The sequence below is a fragment of the Oncorhynchus masou genome, chromosome 18 (genome assembly GCF_036934945.1).
Source record: "Oncorhynchus masou masou isolate Uvic2021 chromosome 18, UVic_Omas_1.1, whole genome shotgun sequence".
Taxonomy (NCBI): domain Eukaryota; kingdom Metazoa; phylum Chordata; class Actinopteri; order Salmoniformes; family Salmonidae; genus Oncorhynchus; species Oncorhynchus masou.
The window spans coordinates 32,250,786-32,267,753 of NC_088229.1; the positions used below are offsets into that span (position 1 = coordinate 32,250,786).

General features: G+C 43.4%; 1 protein-coding gene across 4 annotated transcripts in view; it reads left to right on the forward strand.

Annotated features, from left to right (window-relative positions):
• The window catches only part of LOC135504419 (collagen alpha-1(XX) chain), a 31,872-nt gene that overhangs the window by 3,320 nt on the left and 11,584 nt on the right, over positions 1 to 16,968 (forward strand). For all 4 annotated transcript variants that reach the window (XM_064923015.1, XM_064923012.1, XM_064923014.1 and 1 more), the window contains 6 exons: positions 9,152 to 9,268; positions 10,663 to 10,767; positions 12,408 to 12,551; positions 14,913 to 15,083; positions 15,996 to 16,205; positions 16,679 to 16,846. In XM_064923015.1, coding sequence (XP_064779087.1) covers positions 9,172 to 9,268; positions 10,663 to 10,767; positions 12,408 to 12,551; positions 14,913 to 15,083; positions 15,996 to 16,205; positions 16,679 to 16,846 — 895 coding nt within the window. In that variant the 5' untranslated portion in view covers positions 9,152 to 9,171. The remainder of the gene's footprint in view (positions 1 to 9,151; positions 9,269 to 10,662; positions 10,768 to 12,407; positions 12,552 to 14,912; positions 15,084 to 15,995; positions 16,206 to 16,678; positions 16,847 to 16,968) is intronic.

Here is a 16,968-nt window from a genome sequence, read left to right on the forward strand (position 1 = left end):
GGAGTGTTAATTCACCTGTTAACATACATGTTTCATTTTAAAACATTTATCTTAAATGTGTTTAATTAAAGGTGTTTAATCTAACTGCTAAAACTATTTATCTGTACATGGAATTGTATTTATTTATTCACTAATTATTTTCTCATCTTTACAGGAAAATGACACGGGCACTATCCGATGTGTGGAAACATTTCACTGCAGCTAATGTAGAAGGAAAAGCTGTGTACATTTGCAAATACTGTGTCAAATCGTATGTGAAGATTGCAACAAATATGCAGAATCACCTGGCCATGTGCATATAGTTCCCTCAGTGCTCACAACAAGCAACTTCTGACAAAAGCCCCTCTACTTCTATTCAAGGTGAAAATTTTGAATCAGACACCTTATCGATAGCAACAACTCATGGTCCTCCTGGAATCAGAAGTCTTTTTGACTCAATAGAGGATCATAGTCAGATAAATGCTGATGGATGTCTTGCTAAAGCTGTGGATCCAACTTGTTCACCTCTGATGCTCACAGGCAATGTGTATTGGAGGAGATTTCTGAATGTTCTTCGCCCAGCATACCAGACATGCTTTATCCACTCATTTGCTGGATGCAGAGTTCAACAGAGTTCAAGTCAAGGTCAAGTAAATCACAGAGAAAGCAGACTATTGAAATAATCTCTCAAATGTTTGTGGGCGAGGAATAATGAACTACATCGTCCCCACCCCTCAACCAGTATTCGATAAGAGCACAGACACAAGGGACAACAGACACACCAGTCTCTACATTGCAGATGAGCTGAAGGCAGTCAATGACCTTGGACCACAGAAGGTATTTGCACTGGTGACAGACAATGCTGCAAACATGAAGGCTGCTTGGTCTAAAGTAGGGAAGTCAAACCCTCACATCACACCCATTGGCTGTGCTGCTCATGCATTGAATCTGCTTAAGGACATCATGGCACTGAAAACAATGGACACACTACAAGAGAGCCAAGGAAATTTTATTTATTTAACTCGGCAAGTCAGTTAAGAACAAATTCTTATTTTCAATGACGGCCTAGGAACAGTGGGTTAACTTGCCTGTTCAGGGGCAGAACTACACAGATATGTACCTTGTTAGCTCGGGGATTTGAACTTACAACCTTTCGGTTACTAGTCCAACATCTCTAACCACTAGGCTACCCTGCCGCCCCAATGATTAGGTATGTGAAGGATCATCAAGGTATAGCAGCAATCTACCTCACCAAGCAAAGTGTGAAGAAAAAGAGCACGACATTGAAGCAGCCCAGTAACATCTGTTGGGTTGGTGTTGTCATCATGTTTGACAGTCTCCTGGATGGGAAGGTGTATCTCCAATAAATGGCCATATCACAGTCTCCCGATATGGACAGCCCCATCAAGAGGATCTTCCTGGATGATGTATTTTGGGAGAGTGTGGTAAGCAGCCTGAAACTCCTGAAACCTATAGCAGTAGCCATTGCACGGATTGAGGGAGACAATGCCATCTTGTCTGATGTTTAGACTCTGCTCGCAGATGTAAGAGAAGAAATCTGTACTGCCCTGCCCACTTCACTGTTGCTCCAAGCAGAGGGAACTGCAGTTCTGAAATACATCAAAAAGCGTTTAGATTTCTGTCTGAAGCAGTGTACATGTTGGACCCCAAGTATGCTGGCAAGAGCATCCTGTCTGGTTCATTTTTGCCCATGTGAGGAAGTTAGGCTAGCAATCATTTTAGCTAGGTAGCCAATGAAAACAAAAATTAAAGGTTTACTGAATGGCAGAGCCATAGACCGTTTTGCCAACCTAATTAATTGGTTTTGGTGTCTAAGTTTGTTTTCAGTGTATTAAACTGAGCAAAATATTACCTTGTTGATTTGATTATGTTTAAGTTGAAATGGTGCTGGAAGAGTGGAGGCAGTGCTCCTGTTGTCTTTGTGCTGACTTGCGGTAACTCTGTGGTTCTAAATCAGTAGCTGTAGAGTAAACTGTCGAGTACATTAACTTTCTTGACCTTGCTGCAGGTCAACTGTTTATTACGTGCAGAATTTGCCTTGTGGACTTATCCAGAGCAATGTGGCTCTCCGGTTTTGTGATGGGAAAAATGTATGTGTCGTTGAATTTATTCCGCCACTGTGTGACTGTTGTCACGGCCTTATTTTAAATCACAGTGGCGTATAAACAGATGGGTTGTAGAGCAAATATCACAACAGGTTGTAACATGGCTTTTTATTGTCTTGGCTTCCCCAGTGATTTTTTTTATACACCGCACCACGTAGGATATTCGTCGAATCTGTCATGATTTAGGTTGTGGAATGGGACACTGCTTACGTAAGGCCAATTTTTATATTTTGGTGTGTTTTTGCAGCATAACATGCAGAAGTTGTCCCTTTTCAGGTTTAGAAGAAGTGACTGCTGAATACAAACTCCCGTTCGTACAAACTGGTTAGCATAGCTAGCATAAAGAAATCGTTAATGGTAGTCAGTTGTTTTTAACTGTAATGTAGTTGAATGGTAAAGATGACATGAACATGTGTTGGGGTTGACATCCATACAAGCATTATACTCTGATGTTTACCTCAATATAGTGTAAAATACACATAAACAATAGCCTAAATCTAGACAAATTTTGCTGGTGGGCAATGAGGAGACTTGGGATCTTTCCCTCATGGCTCTTTCCCCCACGTGTTTTCTATGGCATTGTCTTAAATAGTTGAACATGTTATTACTCCAACCTCATGAAAGTCACAAACTGACATGTTGACATTTTAGTCAAATTCAACTTCATAGGCCTCCTGAGTTGCGCAGCGGTCTTAGTCACTGCATCACAGTGCTAGAGGCGTCACTACAGACCCGGGTTCAAGACCCATGAGGCTGGGCACAATTGGCCCAAAAATATTCAACTTATATTCACAGCCTGCACATGCGCCGTTCGGCGGGAAACGACCGTTAGCTCAGGGTTGCCAACAATTTTTCAGTGAGATCCGCTATTGGCTCCACCAGTTTTCCTTCACCCCCACCCCATGTGCTTCTCTGTCTGTGTGTGCCGTTGCTGTGACTTGTGTTGGACAGACAGCTTCTCTCACTCTTGAGTGGGAAAAGTTGCTTAAAACCTTTGTGTTAACTCCCCAAAGGCAGCCTGAAAGGTAGCTGAACTTGTCGCTAGAATCAAAAAAAATTTGGTTGGGTATTTTACCCCCTTTTTCTCCCCAATTTTGATCTTGTCTCATCGCTGCGGGCTCAGGAGGTGAACGTCAAGTCATGTGTCTTCTGAATCATGACCCGCCTAACCGCGCTTAACACCCGCCCGCTTTAACCCGGAAGCCAGCCGCACCAATGTGTCGGAGGAAACACCATTCAACTGACAACCGGGTCAGCCTGATGACACCCGGCCCACCACAAGGAGTCGCTAGAGTGTGATGAGCCAAGTAAAGCCCCCCCCCATATTGGGTCACTCCAATATGATATCCTTGTGTGCGGCAGGACACATTCCAAGTAACAATTTCAGACTCTCTCACTCCTTCCTGTTGGATGGAGTGATACTGAACACAGTCCACCACCGGGAGCAAGTGTGCACCGATGCCTCGCCAACAGGTTGTGGGGCAGTGTTCAGAGGTATGGCAGCGAGCGGACGCATGGAGTGGCAAGCACATCAATGGCGCTCAGGATGGTTCGCCTGGCACTCCAACAGTTCCTGCCCTACTTGGAGGGGAAGCATGTCCAGGTCCTTGATCAGACAACAGCACAATAGTGGCGTATATCAATCACCAGGGGGGACTGAGATCACGGCACTGCCACGAAATTGCTCGGTAGCACTTGAGGGCTCAGACACACTCAGCATTACTGCGGGCAGCGCACATCCCCGGGGTCTTGAACCGGGCAGCGGACATGTTTTTGAGAAATGGCCCGCCGGAGGGGGACTGGAGTCTACACCCTCAGGTGGTTTTATAGCTGTGGGAAAGGTTTGGGGAGCACAGGTGGACCTGTTTGCATCTCAGGAGAACACTCATTGTCCCCGCTGGTTCTTGATGTAGGACCCTTCAGGCCCTCTGGGTTTGGCCAGCAACAACACTTTATGCATTCCCACCATTTCCCCTGATCAGAGCTACGCTAGACAGGGCCAGTTTGAAGGGCCACTGGCTGCTACTGATGGCCCCATACTGGCCGAGACAACCATGGTTCAGCCTCCTGTTGTCCCTCCTTTCTGGGACCCCATGGCAGCTGCTGCTGAGACCCGACCTGCACTCTTAGGCTCAGGGATGCCCTGGCATCCGGATCCACTCCACTTCTAGTTTTTGGCTTGGCCCCTGAGATGCGTAAATGGGCAAGTGAAGGCATTCAGGACAATGTGGTGAACACGTTGTAAACATGTTGCCCCAGAGTCATGTAATGTACAAACGGTTTTACACTTTTTACAATCACTGATTGATGCAGGCCGAGCGGCATCTGCTTTGAGTGTATTTGGCTACAATTTCACCCATTGCTCTCCAAAATTTGTTAAGGGAGCTGGATTCAGATGTCTAACTAAGGCCTGTTCAGTGCCAAACTTGGACCTTGACGTGGTGCTGTCAGTACTTGCTAGTCCACCCTTCAAGCTCCTGGGGTTAGTGTCTTTGAAGCACCTCTCCATGAAGGTGGGATTCCTGTTGGCTCTTACCTCTACTAAGAGGGTTAGTGAACTTCATGCTCTTACAGTGAGCGCTGAATGTTTCAGAGTGGATGCAGACAAGGGGAGTGTTATCCTCCGGCCTAACCACTCTTTATTACCTAACCACTCTGTCGTGTCTGACAGACGTGAACCGGCACTTACATTTGTCCGCTGGGTTTTTCCCCAAGTGTGCTGAACCCAGTGAGGACACTAGACACTTACAGTTGAAGTCAGAAGTTTACATACACCTTAGCCAAATACATTTAAACTCAGTTTTAATTCTAGTAAAAATTCCCTGTTTTAGGTCAGTTAGGATCACCATTTTATTTAAAAATGTGGAAATGTCAGAATAATAGTAGAGAGAATGATTTATTTCAGCTTTTATTTCTTTCATCACATTCGGAGTGGGTCAGAAGTTTACGTACACTCAATTAGTATTTGGTAGCATTGCCTTAAATTGTTTAACTTGGGTCAAACGTTTCAGGTAGCCTTACACAAGCTTCCCACAACAAGTTTGGTGAATTTTGGCCCATTCCTCCTGACAGAGCTTGTGTAACTGAATCAGGTTTTTATGCCTCCTTGCTCGCACACGCCTTTTCAATTCTGCCCACAAATCTTCTATAGGATTGAGGTCAGGGCTTTGTGATGCCCACTCCAATACCTTGACTTTGTTGTCCTTAAGCCATATTGCCACAACTTTGGAAGTATGTTTGGGGTCATCGTCCATTTGGAGACCCATTTGCAACCAAGCTTTAACTTCCTGACTGATGTCTTGAGATGTTGCCTCAATATATCCACATAAGTTTCCCTTCTCATGATGCCATCTATTTTGTGAAGTGCACCAGTCCCTTCTGCAGCAAAGCACCCCCACAACATGATGCTGCCACCCCCGTGCTTCACAGTTGGTATGGTGTTCTTTGGCTTGCAAGTGTAACAGTATAACTTTAATCCGTCCCCTCGCCCATACCCGGGCTCGAACCAGGGAACTTCTGCACGCAGACAACAGTCACCCACGAAGCATCGTTACCCATTGCCCCACAAAAGCCGCACCCCTTGCAGAGCAAGGGGAACCACTACCTCAAGGTCTCAAAGCGAGTGACGTCACCGATTGAAACACTATTAGCGCGCACCATTGCTAAATAGCTAGCCATTTCACATCGGTTACACAAGCCTCCCCGTTTTTCCTCCAAACATAATGATGGTCGTTATGGCCAAACAGTTTTATTTTTGTTTCATACGACCAGAGGACATTTCTCCAAAAAGTAGATGTCCTTACCGACCTGTCAAAACTATAGTGTGTTAACAAGAAATTTGTGGAGTGGTTGAAAAACGAGTTTTAATGACTCCAACCTAAGTGTACGTAAACTTGAGCGGTATGACGACTGTGTGGTCCCATGGTGTTTATACTTGCGTACTATTGTTTGTACAGATGAACATGGTACCTTCAGGCTTTTGGAAATTGCTCCCAAGGATGAACCAGACTTGTGGAGGTCTACAATTATTTTTCCTGAGGTCTTGGCTGATTTCTTTTGATTTTCCCATGATGTCAAGAAAAGAGGTGCTGAGTTTGAAGGTAGGTCTTGAAATACATCCCACAGGTACACCTCCAATTGACTCAAATGATGTCAATTAGCCTATCAGAAGCTTCTAAAGCCATGAAAACATTTTCTGGAATTTTCCAAGCTGTTTAAAGGCACAGTCAACTTAGTGTATGCAAACCTCTGACCCACTGGATTTGTGATTAAGTGAAATCATCTGTCTGTAAACAATTGTTGGAAAAATGTATTGTGTCATGCACATAGTAGATGTCCTAACCAACTTGCCAAAACTATAGTTTCTTAACAAGAATTTGTGGAGTGGTTGAAAAGTGAGTTTTAATGACTCCAACATAAGTGTATGTACACTTCTGACTTCAACTGTACGTTACACAGACTAAGCTGTTCATGTGTTATGTTCACAGGCTCATCTCCAGAACTCCACCGAAAGAGACTCTCACATTGCATTGTGGACACTTACTATAGCGTATCAGCTGTCCGGCTGCTCTGTGCTGCCTCCTGTGGTGGCACATTCTACTAGAGGAGTAGCTACATTGTGGGCCCTGCTCTGAGAGTTCCCCTTGCTAAAATGTGTGCCTCAACCAGTTGGACGTCATCTAGCACTTTTGCTAGGTACTATCGAGTCAATGTTGCTGCCGCAAACCAGATCTGTGGAGGGCCGTGTTTAATGGGGTCAACCGCAGCACTACCCGGTACCCAGGACTAATCTGAAATTCTTACATTGAATGTATTCTAACGAGCAGAAGGATACCATATTGGAGTGATCCAAAAGCTCACTGAACCTTGATTACAGACATAACCTTGGTTGTTAAGAGTCGATATTAAGGCCAAAACGGACTCAACCATCACGTCTTCAGGGTTTCCACTAGATGGTGCAGCCACAAAGTCAAAATTGGCTCTCGTAAAAAATAATTAAAACAAAAATGTGCTTTTTGGTCTTTAATTTAAGGTTAGCAGTGTGGTTAGGTTTCAAATCTGATTTTAAGAAATAGGCAGGATTTATGACTTTGTGGTAACTCGTGGAGGTTGACTGATTATGATTTTTCAACGCCGATATCAATTTTTTTTATTGAAGGACCAAAAAAAGGCGATACCGATTAATCGGCCAATTTTGTTGTTTTTTTTTTGTTGTTGTTGTAATAATGACAATTACAACAATACTGAATGAACACTTATTTTTATTGATGTATTATATTAAGTTAAAATCAATTTAGCCTCAAATAAATAATGAAATGTTCAATTTGGTTTAAATAATGCAAAAAGAAAGTGTTGGAGAAGAAAGTAAAAGTGCAATATGTGCCATGTAAGAAAGCTAACGTTTAAGTTCCTTGCTCAGAACATGAGAAAATATGAAAGCTGGTGGTTCCTTTTAACAGGAGTTTTCAATATTCCCAGGTAAGAAGTTTTAGGTTGTAGTTATTATAGGAATTATAGTACTATTTCTCTCTATACCATTTGTATTTCATTAACCTTTGACTATTGGATGTTCTTATAGGCACTTTAGTATTGCCAGTGTAACAGTATAGCTTCCATCCCTCTCCTCGCCGCTACCTGGGCTCAAACCAGAAACACATCGACAACAGCCACCCTCGAAGCAGAGTTACCCATGCAGAGCAAGGGGAACAACTACTCCAAGTCTCAGAGCGAGTGACGTTTGAAATGCTATTAGCGCGCACCCCGCTAACTAGCTAGCCATTTCACATCGGTTACACCAGCCTAATCTCGGGAGTTGATAGGCTTGAAGTAAAAAAACAGCTCAATGCTTGAAGCATTGTTTGAATGAATACTTACGAGCCTGCTGGTGCCTACCACCGCTCAGTCCGACTGCTCTATCAAATATCAAATCATAGACTTAATTATAACATAATAACACACAGAAATACGAGCCTTTGGTCATTAATCAGGTCGAATCCGTAAACTATCATTTCGAAAACAAAACGTTTATTATTTCAGTGAAATACGGAACCGTTCCGTATTTTATCTAATGGGTGGCATCCATAAGTCTAAATATTCCTGTTACATTGCACAACCTTCAATGTTATGTCATAATTACGTAAAATTCTGGCAAATTAGTTCGCAATGAGCCAGGCAGCCAAAACTGTTGCATATACCCTGACTCTGCGTGCAATGAATGCAAGAGAAGTGACACAATTTCACCTGGTTAGTATTGCTTGCTAACCTGGATTTCTTTTAGCTAAATATGCAGGTTTAAAAATATATACTTCTGTGTATTGATTTTAAGAAAGGTTGGTGTTTATGGTTAGGTACACATTGGAGCAACGATAAGCACCACAACGATTATATGCAACGCAGGACACACTAGATAAACTAGTAATATCATCAACCTAGTGATTATGACTGATTGATTGTTTTTTATAAGATAAGTTTAATGCTAGCTAGCAACATACCTTGGCTTCTTACTGCATTCGCATAACAGGCAGTCTCCTCATGAGGCAGGTGGTTAGAGCGTTAGACTAGTTAACTGTAAGGTTGCAGGATTGAATCCATGAGCTGACAAGGTAAAAATCTGTTGTTCTGCCCCTGAACAAGGCAGTAAACCCACCATTCCTAGGCTGTCCTTGAAACTAAGAATGTTGTTCTTAACTGACTTGCCTAGTTAAATAAAGGTGTAAAAAAAAAGTGACGACCCATCTTCAGTCAGCTGTTTGTTCCCAAAGAAATTCAGCATATTTTCTTTTTATAGTTATGACTTGTTTTTTTAAAATGACCGTCTTCATCCATAACTGTTGGTTATACGGTCATTGTGCCAGTCAGCTGTCACACTACCTGCCTTATCCATTTGCTTAAGTGGGTTTCTTCGAGATTAAAGTTTGACAAAATGGCTTTCGACAAACTCTCATTTGTGCTCCCACAGGTTTTGACCTACGCACAGTACTCACCAATATTGGCAATAATCAAATCGTTATATACTATTAACTATGACCATTTGATTTCTTTTTCAGGTTTCTATGTTCTAGTCATCATGCCTCTTCACTGCCAACGACCTGGCTGCCCAGCGCTGATGGGGCCTTTCCTGGTCACTCTCCTGTTGCTAATGAACTCTGGAGTCCATAGCCAAGGTACCATGTACTTCATTACTAGTACATCACCACTACTATGTATCAGATCATGTTTGTACTATGTGACCATAGTATTCAATGGATATTTTGCTCTAGCTGTAGAAGCATACAAATCCCCTGGCATTGTGCAACCTCTCTAGACTTACATGTAAGATGTCTGTCTGACATGCAGACTCATGTTAGCAATTACACAAACTCTCAGGACACTAATGTGAACTCATTCACTCCTTTTTGTTGCCCACACACACACACACACACACACACACACACACACACACACACACACACACACACACACACACACACACACACACACACACTAAGCCGTTTTTGTCCGATAATATAATAATGACTGGATAATATTATTGGCTGATATTAGTCATAGGTTTAAACAAAACAATTAATTTTGCCAGATTTTTCAGTGTACCTTTTTTACGTTTCATTATCAGTATGCAACATTACTCCCTCAGAGCTCCCTGTGCAGTGATGACTGATCTCTGGGCTGTTATTCATGGGAGTGCGGGGCATTGACCCCAGTCTCCAGATCCCTTCTGATCCTCTGCCAGAACTGGATGCAGAGACAGTGGGACACTACTAAAGCATTTCCATGTGAACAGAGACCCTTGCCCCTTACCCCTGTCCCAGCCCCCGCCTCCCCAAATGAAGACTATGCCTAAAGTCAGGCATCAACAGTAAATGCTATGATTCATATCTGCACTCCTCTACAATGTCTTCGGTTTTCCCCATGACGTTGTGTATAAGGTGCCTTCAAACTGACCTTCAACCTAAGGCCCTAAACGGATTTCCTGTCCCTCTTGCTATCCCAGTGGAGAACACAAGGCCTGCTTTGAGCAGACAGGGGCAGCTGGAGAAGAGAGAGGAGGACAGAGAGTGACACATGAAAGAAGAGGATTGTTGGGAATCCCCCGTTGGAAATTATGTAGATGACCTGAAAACAAGAGACTGATTTGATTAGTGAAGGAGGAAGAGGGATTGGATGTCTGAAAAAGGTTTAGAACCTACTAATAAATTCATTTTGGGGGGGAATTTCTTTGATCTTAGAACAGCCCACCACCCCTGCAACCCCCCCACCACCACCCCCCCATTGCCAAGTTCACCGCTATACTCGTACCCAGAATCAGTTCCACAGCAGAGAAACCGCTCAGTTGGTCTCTCACAACAAGTAATCACTGCATAGATGTTCATGTTTCAAGTGCCTCGTGTCTGTGTGAGACAAAAATCAGTTGTTCCAATCACAAGTTGATTGTTTTGTTCTGTGCTCTGGCGGGTACACTTCTGAATAGCAGTCTGATTGTTGATTTGACTGATTGATTTGATGTTAGATGTGGACCTATTCCTAACGTGGGTGCGCATATGTGTTGGCTACACTGCAGGGCGTCTGAAGCTGACAGTGCTGTCTCAGGATCGGCTGCAGATGAAGTGGAAGGAGGCTGAAGGGCCGGTCCAGGGATACAAGGTCCGCGTGAAGCCCATCTCAGGTGAGCCAGCAGTACTGGTGTGTACTGTGAGGTTGATTCTAACTAAGAGTTGACAATGTTGGGTCACGATGACTCAAAGCTGGAATCCTTAATGGTGAAACTGGCACGTCTGTTTGCGATATTAAAACAACAAAGAAGTTACTGCAAACAACGAACAGTGTTTTTTTTTCCCTCTGAAGGCATTGCACGCGCATTAGAACAGCAGCATATGTACAGCAGCATATGTACAGCAGCATATGCACAGCATTTTTCTTTTTTTACACTGATTAGCGATGCACCCCACCTCTGGTTTGTCAACAAAACAAAATCAATAACGGCCATGGGGGGCAGACAGTGATGCTGTTTTCCCCTACAATACTACGGATTACATATTTAACCAAGACCACTTTTTATTTTTAATATTTTTTTAATGTATGTAACTAGGCAAGTCGGTTAAGAACAAATTCTTATTTACAATGACGGCCTGGGTTAACTGCCTTGTACTTACAGTATATAGAGGCAATTTTAGTGCTGGACTAATGTGCAGTATATTATTACCCAAATGAAAGTGAATTAACTATAGGTAAGTGCCTCAATTTTTTTTGTCCATTGTATTTCTTTTATTTGCCTGTTTTTGAATGATTTTCCAGAACCCTACAATTTCCCACCCAGCTGCCTGTTCTCCACAATAAAGCTGCCAAGCTGTCCCTCCCACTTAACCTCATGCCATCTGGAGCCAGAGTTGATCAAAGCACGGGCCACTGGCTAGTAAACACCTCCTCACTCTAATTTAGTTGGAAACCGTTCATTGGTCAATCTGACCGAGCCACAGGGTACAAGGGCTGCCCTGCTACTCTGGTTAGCTTGACATCTCTCCTTTGTTCTACTTATACAACTCTCTTTTATTTACATTCTCATGTTATATAATAAATAGGTGTGAAACATTATTTCAGGAGTATTTTCCCATTGTCAGCTCTCTGTCCCCCCCCCCCCTTCCTCATTTGTTTCTCACTGTCATATAATCTTTTATTTTATCTCCAGTTCTCTGTCATAGCTGTGTCCAGACAGGTCTATGATGGTAAGACTCAGAAACGGTTAACAGTGAAACAGACATGAGACATGCCTGCTTACCCTGCAGCTCTCTAGAAGGAGATGAGGAGATAGGGGGGAACAGAGCAAGAGCGGGGACCACAATGAAAGAAGCACAAGGAGACATTAGGGATTTTGGAGAGATGTGGCAGTGGGCTAGAAGAGGGGAAAAGGAGTATAGTATATCTGGCTCAGTTGATGTTGTAAACAAAGCCTCAAGGAACAATTGATATTTTTTGATGTTTTGGCTGCTGCAGCGTGAACACACCTGGCTGTGGAGGCTCTCACCTAATAGCTTAGGGAGATATGCTGTGGTTTATCCAACCACCTTCTGGGTCATGACTCACACATTCTTTTTATAGAACAGTCATCTCTCTTCCTTGTTGAGTTGTTGTGCGTTTTCATAAAAAGGCATATTTTTAAAATGTATTTGTTTCTTCTTCTGCTCACTATCTCTTTCTACCATTTGTTGTGGTAACACCAGCTGTATGTGTGTCTCTCTCAGTTGCTCTCTCACTTCTGCAAGAATCTGAGAGACTGTCAGTGATATGTTCGATGTCTCTGTCCTCCAGAGGTACCCCAGCCGGAGCTGATGCTGACGACCACGCGTGGCCGGGCCACAGTGGCAGGTCTGGACTCCAGCCAGGAATACGCCCTCCAGGTCCTAGTGCTCAACGGCACACTGGAGAAACTCATCGCCAAGAGACGCTTCACCAGTAAGAGATGGCAGGGGAGAGGGAGTGTTGAACAGGAAGGAGAGGCGAGGAGGAAGAACGGGAGGGGGGAGAATGAATGCAGAGGACTTAAAAGAGGGAGATGAAATGATGTTAGGAGGAATGTAATGGTGGAGGGAGTTTGGAAAGGTGGGGATTAGTAATGAGTAGGATTAGTATAGAAGAGGAAGCAGAGACTATGAAATGAAGGGTGTGAAGGACAGGAGGAAGATGGATAAAGAGCCAGAGAGGGAGAGTTTACAGTAAGGGGGGACTGGAGGGAGAGAGTGTTCGATAGAGTGGGAGGTTAGGTGAATGTTTGGAATGACCGTTATGGGGAAATGAGAGCGAGAAGGAAAGCTTAAAGCAATAAGGGAATTTTGCGAATTCACATAAAAATCGCAGTTGACCTCAGTGGGCTTTACCAAATCCACTTTATCTCTGGTTTATCTCTCTGGTTTATCTCTCTGGTTTATCTCTGGTTTATCTCTGGTTTATCTCTGGTTTATCTCTGGTTTATCTCTGGTTTATCTCTGGTTTATCTCACACATTCAGACATTTGCAGTACATTTTTCCCCCAGTTATTTGGGAATTTCTAAATACCTGTGTTCCTTTGACATTTTAATGTGTGCGAACACTTCTGTATCATTCCATTCCATGTAACCACACACACACACACACACACACACACACACACACACACACACACACCTACACACACCTATCAGCCTTTCTTTCACAAGGGACTGTCTGTAATTGAGACATTTTAAGAGTATTCTTGCACAATTACAGGTTGTGATTATTGCGGGAGGGAGACAGAAGCTAGGTTTCCATCCAATTGACGACAGATTTACATGCAAATATTCTAGAATCTGGATAGAAACAATATGTTAATTTTTCCCTCCAGAGTTGTTGCCATCAAATTGACTTGTTGCAGTTTAAAGGGTGTGCGTGATGTAGTCCGTATAAAATGCCTTTTGCTGTTAAATTCCCACTTACCGAATTAAAAAATACAAGTTAAATTACATTTTTAACACTACTGATGGTTTTCTCACAGAAAAATGTGTGTTGTAGATAGCAAGTGTGCCCACTCTGGTATTGGCATGTCAACAGCGCTGTACGTAATGCGATTGTTATTATGGATAACGGAGCAAGATTATTTTTATTTGTCAAACTGCAGCCATGCCTCAATTATCATGTCACCAGAATAAGACCATCGATATTTATTGTAAAGGAGCATCAAGCTCATCACCTTGCAATTTCACCGCACTGTGAAGTTCATCATTTCTTTCCAGGGGCTCAACTTTGTTTTTCGAAGTGGAGGGGACATAAATTATAATTATTATTATCCAGTCAGATAAACACTCCAAACAGCCTACCCGACCGCTCGGAGGCGTCCGCATGGTCCTAACGCACATCTTTGCCTGGTTTTGTGTCACATTCCAATGATAAACTGGTGGGGACAAAAATGCAATTTCACATGTCCCCCCCCCTGTCCTAGTGAAAGTTGTGCCCATATTTATTTTGTCTGTAGCCTAATAAATTGCATGCTTTCCCGAGTCGTAGTGGAAGGACCACACAACATGTCATCGCGTGACTCCCAAGTTTACTTGGATATGATTGTTATTATTTCAATATTTGTGTATAAAAGCGTTCCCACCGACACAAAAAGATCCCACCTTGTCTAGTGTATTTTGTTTATGTTGATATTTGGAAAGTTTATGTAAAAAAATTCTGTTTCTGTCAGGCAAATGTCATGACATTTTTTTATTCTATGTACTTTAGTCGCATAAAAAGGTTGGATGGAAACCTGGTTTATGTAAAAAGCTGTTTTAGGAACAAAATGCCCTTCAAAATATTTGTTATTGTTGCCAGCCTTTCAGTGATAGTGGGTTACTGTGTCAATGGAAGCGCGTTGGGACAAGTCAGACCTTGTTGTTGACTTGAAAACGTCTGGTTATCATTCAAAGATGATCCTAGTCTGGGAGCTCCTTCCTGGCCTCTTCTCAAACCCCCAGCCCCACTTGTTATTTCCATAGAAATGTCATACTCGTTTTCTGTCACACTTACCGTTTTCTCGAAGCAACATTTGCCCTTTTCCCGGTGCTGTGTATGTGCTGGCATTTATTTTTGTCAAGCTCTGCATAAAATTATATGTTTTACAATGTACATTTATTTTAGATTCATATACTCATCCCCTGCTCCACATTTCCTTCTCAATTCCGACTCTTTCTCCTCTGCCTCTCCTTCCCGTTCAACCACCGCTGTCATGTTTCTTCCACCATCTTTTCCTCCTTCATTTGTCTCTCCATGGCTCTATTTCCTCTCTTCTGTCCTTCTGCTCTCCTCTCTCTGTCCTGCCAGTTGAGGGCTTGCGAGAGGAGGAGTTGGTCCGTAGTGGCAGCCGTGAACAGCGGCGGAAGGCCCTACCAGGGGGGTCAGGGTCAGGTGAACTGGATGACCCCATAGAGGCCCTGGTAGCTGTACCCACTGTGGTCTACCATGAGCCGACAACCACCACCACCACCACTACAGGTAGGGGGTGTTCTCACCCAGGGAGGGCTTTTAGGTCAAAGGATTTTACACTGTCGAGCAGGGCTATTAAAATCTTAAACTACGAGGTCGAGAGTGCCACTGTTTTTCTGTTATACTTGATAATTAATTGAACCTACCTACAGGGCTAAATCAGTCTCTGATTATAATGTTTTTAGGTCCAGATTTGAATTTGACGGTCATAGAGCAATGCCCAGGAACCTTACTCTGGCCAATAAGCACTGAAGTTAATATAATGGTCATCCTCAATCAGTTCTGCAAGTGATGTGCTGTTACAGGATTTTATGTTCCGAGTGTTATTTCACTTTCTGTTTACTGATGTAATTGTATATGTCACACTACAGTGCTGTTGGCAAAGGTATGCATACCATATCTAATATGTTCAGGTCTGATAATTGCTTTGTTTGTGGGTGGCAACAGTGGCACTTAGAGAAAATACAAAACACAACCCCCTCACATCCTCCCCATAGTTGATATTGTGTTCTCCTCTCTGTTTCGCCATGGGCTCTGTCATTATGTGTGTTTAACTGGCAGGGTGGGGGTAGGAGCCTGGAGAGGCGCCTGCGTTGTCACACTAGGTCTGTAATGAGAGCGCTGATGCAGTGCCACAGCTGTAAGCTGCCCTGTCCAGCATGGGAGATGGACTGCACTGGAGAGAAACATGGCTGAGAGGCAACAGGGAGTGGACATGGGGTGTGGGCTAAGGGACGGTACAAAGGGGTTTACAAGTTCCCTGTATCTTAACGATGTCTCATAAGAACTGGAGATGGGATATGACTATGGCCTATTCCAGAATGTTTGTCGTCATATATCAACTGGTGGCCTGAAATAATCATGCTGTTGGAATTTGTTTGTTTCTCTAACACTACCAACTGTCAAATTGTGTATCTGTAGAACCTCCAACTACTCCAGAAACAACTACCCAGAATAATGAGTTGGTGACAGAGAAGGCTCCCAAAGAGAAGAGGAAGAGGAAGAAAGAGAAGGATCGCTCCAAGGTGGACAATAAGGAGGAGCAGGGGACAACTCAGGGGAAACCAGTAGAGGATGAGAACTCCGACAGGGAGAAAGTCAGGAAGACGATCCCCACCCAGCCTGTCACAGGTACACTAACTCCCATCCATCCCACTTACAGCAAACCGTTTGTAAAAACACTATTATTGTTACTTCAAGATGTACCAGGCAAAATGTTTTTGTTAAAAAAGCCTGTGTATGTATTTTCAGTGTTGTAAGTGAAGTACCTTATTTAGAGCCCATAGTATGCACACTCTTCAAGCGCTAAAGGATAAAGTTAAGTCCGAGAAGAGGAGTTCTGGTGTTACTTTGTCATCCTCAGCACTGCAGTCATAGAACAAAATATTCCAGTGAGTGACAATTTCCGATCTGATGACAGCGTTTCTTGAGGAGAGGAGCACAGAGAGGACAGGATAATGATAGGGCCTCTGGAGCAGAAATGTCCTTGCACTCTCCTGTTTTCCTCTGTAACACACACGTACACACACCTACTACTAATGCATTTTCTTTAGTTTGGATCAGCCAGTTTTCTTGATTTTAAGAGTGTTTCTTCGTTAATCCAGTGGTGTCCACTCGGAAGGCCTTTGAGTGTGACACCACAGCAGCCGCTGACGTGGTCATGTTGGTGGACGGCTCCTGGAGCATTGGACGCACCAACTTCAGACGTGTCAGGGACTTCCTGGAGGGTCTAGTCACGCCTTTCCATATCGGCCCAGACAGGGTGCAGATAGGTGAGACACAGCAGACTCTTTCTGCTGAATTAGCGTTTTGGGTTTCTTATGAAAGGGTGTGTGATTTGATCTCATAATTAATATAATAATAAGCCACATATATAAGATGTCCCCGGGCAGAT